We start from the raw sequence: 6,461 nt of genomic DNA, 5'->3' as shown, positions 1-6,461 counted from the left end.
AATATAACTTTTGTCGATGTGGGCTGAAAGAACAGGCATTCATCTTTCCAAGGGTTACATTAACGTAGGAATTGCATAAAAGAAGAGTTATGAATGATTATATGAAAAACAGTTTCCCCCAGTGACTTGCTTCGAATAAATCGAGATCAAAAATTTATAATTTTTCATTTCTTTGAAAAATGGTATTTGGTACTTTGAGACAAAGCTAAAAACGAATATCATTTCTTTTTTTTTTTTTTACCTTATGCTTAATTTTGTTCATAATTTTTCTTCTACTGGAAAATCCGGAGATTTCATTATTTTTAAACCTTCCCAATATCACAGCCCTCCAAGAATGGTATCGTAATTGGAGGATTATAATAAATTCCAATAAATCCCATCAAATTATTTTTACCCTACAGTATACTTCAATAATATTGCCCTTACCCCTGTTGAACAAATCCGCTACCTTGGACTATATCTGGACAAACGACTAACCTGGAATCCTCACACACGATTCAAAAGACAGGAAACTGTACATCGATTTCGACTATTACAGCACTTACTAGACAAACGGTCCAAACTTCCAATTCATTACAAAATACTGATTTACATGACAATTATAAGGCCTATCTGGACGTACGAGGTTGAGCTTTGGGGCTCCACAAAACCATCAAATTTATTATAAATTTTGTTCTAATATAATTATGAATAAATCTTATATTATATATCAGAAGAATACGTTTATAATATTATCGTTGAAATATCTTTCAGGTATGCTGAGACATAGATTAATTTATTTTTACATACCTCCTCCCTCATCCTGAAGAAATAATCTTCAACAGCAAAATTAGAACTTATTGCTAGCACTGTTTGGAAACATTTACAATAAAAAAACAAAACAATAATATAAATAATACATACCTTCATTGTCAATGGAAAAGTATCCAAGGCCATCACCAGATTTGATGGAGTATCCAACCCTGGAGTCGTCACTGTCAGCCGGGTCATCATCAGTAGCCTTCACTTTGATCACGAACGTACCGACAGGCTGGTTCTCATGGACCGAAGCAGCAACCACGAAATCATGAAACACTGGTGGATTTAAATTTTCGTTCACGTCAACTACTTCAACCAAGAGGGTCACTTCCGACGAGAGCGGAGGAGTACCCCTGTCTTCCGCACGGACTATCAGAGAATGAACTTGGCGATCCTCGAAGTCCAAAGCTTTGACGATTCTTATTGTTCCAGTCAGCTCGTCTATTTCAAAAGTATCATCGTCTTCAGTCTCCGGTATAAGGAGGTACCGTATATCACCTCCGGAACCCAGGTCAGGATCAGAGGCACTAATCACAGCTATCACACTTCCTTCCGGAATGTCTTCTCTCGCCTTCACAGAATACGAAGGAAGAGAAAATGCGGGTGTGTTGTCATTTACATCGTCAACAATGACTCTGATAATAGCATCAGAGAAAAGGGCATTAATGGAGCCAGGTGTGCCGGCACAATCCATCGCTCTCACAACTAATTCGTACAGCTCTTGTTTCTCCCTGTCCAACGGAGCGGAAACGTAGAGTATTCCTGTTGCTGGATCCACTCTGAATTCATCTGTGTCCGTCAAGAGGTGGTATTCCACATGAGCGTTTTCACCTTCGTCCAGATCTGTCGCATTAACCCTGAAAATATCTGTTTTGTTATGAGCATTTTCTGTGACTCGAAAACTGGCCAGTGGAACTTTAAATTTCGGAGCATTGTCATTAACATCTAACACTGTGATCGGTAATAATTTAGAATTAGATTTTTGCGGTTTCCCTTGGTCATAAACAGTTATGTTGAGTAAATACTGTGTCTCTCTTTCTCTATCTAAGTATCCGATAATTTTTATTTCACCTGTATTCGGATCGAGGCGAAACACGGAATCAATATCTCCGGAAGATATTCCGAAAATCAGTTTTCCATTGTACCCTCTGTCTCTGTCCGTGGCTTTGATTCGAAGCAATGTTTCACCTATTCCTATTGACTCATTTACCTGAATACTTACAGGAAAATTGACGAATTCGGGTGAATGAATGTTCTCACCATATCTGCTTGGCATCATAGCGAATTCTTCGCGTTCGCCTTTTTCAATGGAATTACTTCTTTCAGATTCGCCCAATATATCAGTTAGCTTCTTAGCCACTCCAGTGTCTTTGCAATCAAAATTGCCAGAATCATCAGCCAATATCCTGCCAGGTGGAGATGAAGTCCGCTTGTTCAACAACTTGACAGCCACACGAACAACATCGGCGAAGTGGGTTCCGTCAGTTGCGGTTACGTTTAGCTCGCGGTCTTCTACGGCGACATCTGACAAATCACATGTTACTGAAATTACTCCTGATGTGGTATCCAGTGAGAAGCAGCCATCTTCGTTACCCGAAACTATTCGGTAACTTATAATATTTCCAGCATCAAAATCAATAGCTGACAATGTGATTATTTCAGTTCCAATAGGAAGAAACCTACTAATGTATCCAACACAATCCACTTTCTCAAACTGAGGCCTATTGTCATTTATATCTTTGAGACGGATCTTCAATTGTGTTTCTGTTTGTCGTCTAAATGGAAGCCCCCAGTCAGATGCTCTGATTCTGAGCACGTACTGCCGTCGCATAGACTCGTAATCTAATACCTGCGTTGTTTTCACGACTCCAGTAAAGTGATCGATTTCGAAAGGCACAGAATTCAAATTTGCAATACTGTAAGAAATATAAGAGTTTTCTCCAGAGTCTTTATCTTTAGCAATCATTTTGGTAACGGAAGTTCCAGCGGGTGAATTTTCCGATATTTCAACTTCTAAATCGGAAGTTTCGAATAATGGGTCATTATCATTGGTGTCTACTACATTTATTTTCACTTTGGCAGAAGATTGCTTTCTTGTGCCTGTATTTCCTTGGTCAATGGCAGTAACAGTTAGAGTATAAAATGATTTGACTTCTGCATCAACTAAAACGTTGGTGTAAAGCATACCCGTGTCAGGGTTGATACGAAATTCGTCTCCTTCATTTCCACCAACTATTTCTAAATAAGTTTGTGCATTTTTTCCTTGGTCCGCATCAGTTACTTTAAGTCTAATTATAGGAGAATTAATAGGAGCCGTTTCAGGGATATTCACTTCGTAGATTTCCCTATCGAATATTGGAGCGTTGTCGTTTTGATCGACAAGATTTACTGGCACAGATTTGTAGGTCTGCCGTGGTGGGATTCCCCTATCCACAGCACGCAAAGTGAGATTATAGCCTCGAGGTGCGATTTCCCTATCTAACAATTTCAGGACTTCAATAGTGAATTCGGAAACCTGAGGAGCTGCAGTTCCATACTGCTTTACTCGGAAATGTCCATCTGGATCTCCGTCGACAATATCTAAGCTTCTAATAAAGCCGTGAATGCCTTCGTCTGGATCTGTCACTTTTACTATCGCGTAGACGTCTGTGTTGGAGTTTTCAACAATATCGGGTAAATGTTGAATGGATATTTCAGGGGCATATAAATTGACAGGCTTAACAATGATCTTTAGTTTGGCAGTGCTTGGCTTACCACCCCCCTTAAACACGGCGCCCCTATCGCGAGCAAGTACTGTAAGTTCGTGTATAGGCTTTTCAGTGTGTCTCAATGGCCTTGTGAGGGTGACAATGCCAGTTGTGGGATGTATTGCGAACTGTTTGGAATTTTCTTGAAAACTGTAATAAATTTCACCGTTTCGTCCCAAATCTGCGTCTTCAGCTGAAACCCTTAATATACTTTGGTGTAAAGGCATGTCTTCCGGAACAATTTCTTCGTATTCAGTAGGATAAAATAGTGGATTGAGATCATTGACGTCTAGAATTGTAACGATTACGACAGTTTCTGCTTCTGCGTAGTAAGCTTTCTTCCCGTCTCTTTTGGTAGCAGTTGCTTTGATTTCCAAGGTGTATCGTTCTTTCCTCTCTCTGTTAAGAACATCAATGTTACCTGTTCTCGTCCGGAGTAGGAGAAACCAGAAATCGCCTACAAGTCTCTCTTCCGCTTTGAAGAACTTTTCTTTGTCACCAGAAACGATTTTGTATCTGATTTCAATATCTTCGTCACCCCTATAAATTCCCATCTTTTCTTCAGCTGTGACAAAAGCCTTACCGGCCGAGTTTTCTGGAATGCTAGCATTGTACTGCGGTTTTGTGAATCTAAAATGTCTTGGAGCACATTCGATCAAATTTTCACCAAAGATCAACAGAGAATGAAGCAGTAGAACTAACTGATATCGCCTTAGTGCCATCTTTACTGAATCTGCATTATATTTCGTTCATCTGAAACAAAAAAAATCATCCAAAATTGTAAATAATCAGAAAATTAAATATTTTATAATTATCATGATATACAAAGGAGATATTCATTTATCATTTAAAAATATTTTATGTAATTAGAACTTAATAGAAAATATTATCATAAAATTTGATACAAACAAAAAGGATAACTATATATCATTTTAAAAAATCTGAATTATTTCTATTAAATTGAAAGTTTATTGGCGTACATATATGTTTTATTTGTGGAAGTTAAATGACAAATCAATTCAACAATTATAATTTTTATTTTAATGAGTTTTAACTTGTAGAGAGGTCAGGGTTAATTAATGGCTGGGATCCTAAGAAGTTGAAAAGCCTGCAGTTGGGTCATTTCTGCGAAAACAAGCTTCAAAGGATACTGGTTCTAGTTTTAGGCTAAGAGAAGCAGATGTAAGGTTCATGGCCAACATCGATCTTTGGCAAATCTAAAGAAAAAAACTATTTGAAGCAGACCGGCTAAGAGATAAGTTAAACAACTCTTCATATGGAAAGCATTGAGGTGGTTTGTAGGTTAGAGTGGACACTGGAATGTACTTTTTTAGAGGGAACACGGCTCAATGTTGCTATCAATGTAATTGATCACCAACTGGCGTCGTGGTATCTTTAAGCAAAAGGGGTTCAGGTACGCAAGAGCCTTATATAAAAATATGAATTTTCGAAATGCATTCTCTTTTTAACTTATAGAATAAAAAATATGAATCTTAAATTAATTGATTCCAGTTTGGAATTAAATAAACAGGCCCTTACTATGGATACCATTTAAACATGAATGTAATAGTTGTATAAATATATTTTTGTGGGTCTTGAGGATCAGTCAATAATACAACTTTATTTAGGCGCTGTTTCACAACTTTATTGTTTGCATAGTCATACCCTAAAATGAAAAAAAAAAAAAAAAATAATTTTTTAGAGCAAATACTTTCTTCATTTAGTTATTATATACGTACATGTACATAGTACAAAATAAGATTAATTGTAATCGTTATTAATATTTAATTGTGATAGTTATTGATCTTAATTATAATATGTACAATAAAGTTGCGAAACGTCGCCTTAAAGTTGTATTATTAGCTGGTCCTCAAGACCCACAAAAAAATATATATAAATATATATATTTATTTATTAGTCTTAAACCTTGTAACCTTTTATGAGTTAATCCTGGAGGTCTTAGTACACAGGACCGGAGACAAAAAAAAATCAGTTATTTCGCCCCAATGTTTGATTACTTTAACAAAAATTATTTATAGTTACCAGTAAAAATGATGAGTCTGACAAGTATAGTTAGGAGAAATAAGAGTAGACTGCTGCAAAACATTTTTTAAAAAAATAATTTTTCAATCGGATCTTCATATCTTTAAAACTATAAACAACACTAGAAAACGTAATATAACATCATTTTAAGTAGAGTAAATTTTCTAAAATATGAGCCCTAATACAGCTGTTTACGTTTGATAGTTTCTGAGATATGGTTTTTTGAGTATTTATAAAGCAAAATTTCATAACGAAATAACAAAAAATCAGTGTTGGTGAAGTTTTTGAGAGAACTATATCTCAGGAACCATAAGAAGTATATATGTCTGTCAGCACTCATATTAAAGCAAGTTTAATGTTCTATTAAGTAGTTTCTGACGTTTATTCTAGTAGCAGTTGTAATGCTTATGATATTAGCCAAAATAAATTCACAAAATGTTGGTTTTTAGTTGTTTGGACCAAATTTCTGAAAAAATACATTTCAGAAACCATTAGGTGTACAGACAACTGTACGTCTAATGGTTCCTGATAACAGGATTACATAAACAAAAATATATGGACGGGACAACTAGACATCAACATTTTGTGAATTTATTTTAGCAGATATCATGAAAACCACTAATCCTACGAAGATAAACGTCATAAACTACTTCATAGTACATTTAACTAGCTTTAATATGAGTGGTAACAGACGTTTAATGGTTCCTTAAATATAGATTTCCCAAAATACATTCACTAACTACTGTCTTTTCAGTAATTTTTTTAAAAAAATGTTGCTTTTTAAAAAAGTTATCCTAGGACCTATTGAATGTAAATAGTTCTTTCAGAGCTTATTCGTTAGACAATTTAATCTACTTGAAATGATGTTCTAGT

The 6,461-nt window shown here is 35.8% G+C and overlaps 1 protein-coding gene across 5 annotated transcripts in view; it reads right to left on the bottom strand.

Annotated features, from left to right (window-relative positions):
* kug (kugelei) overlaps positions 1-6,461 on the bottom strand; it is a 537,878-nt gene that overhangs the window by 217,594 nt on the left and 313,823 nt on the right. For all 5 annotated transcript variants that reach the window (XM_067053444.1, XM_067053445.1, XM_067053448.1 and 2 more), the window contains one exon: positions 904-4,298. In XM_067053444.1, the coding sequence (XP_066909545.1) occupies positions 904-4,267 (3,364 nt within the window). In that variant the 5' untranslated portion in view covers positions 4,268-4,298. The remainder of the gene's footprint in view (positions 1-903; positions 4,299-6,461) is intronic.

Source organism: Halyomorpha halys, unplaced genomic scaffold (genome assembly GCF_000696795.3).
Source record: "Halyomorpha halys isolate HHAL.00 unplaced genomic scaffold, Hhal_1.1 Scaffold163.1, whole genome shotgun sequence".
Classification (NCBI taxonomy): Eukaryota; Metazoa; Arthropoda; class Insecta; order Hemiptera; family Pentatomidae; genus Halyomorpha; species Halyomorpha halys.
The sequence above is the reverse complement of the archived record's forward strand: the minus strand, read 5'-3'. Positions and strand labels throughout refer to the sequence as shown.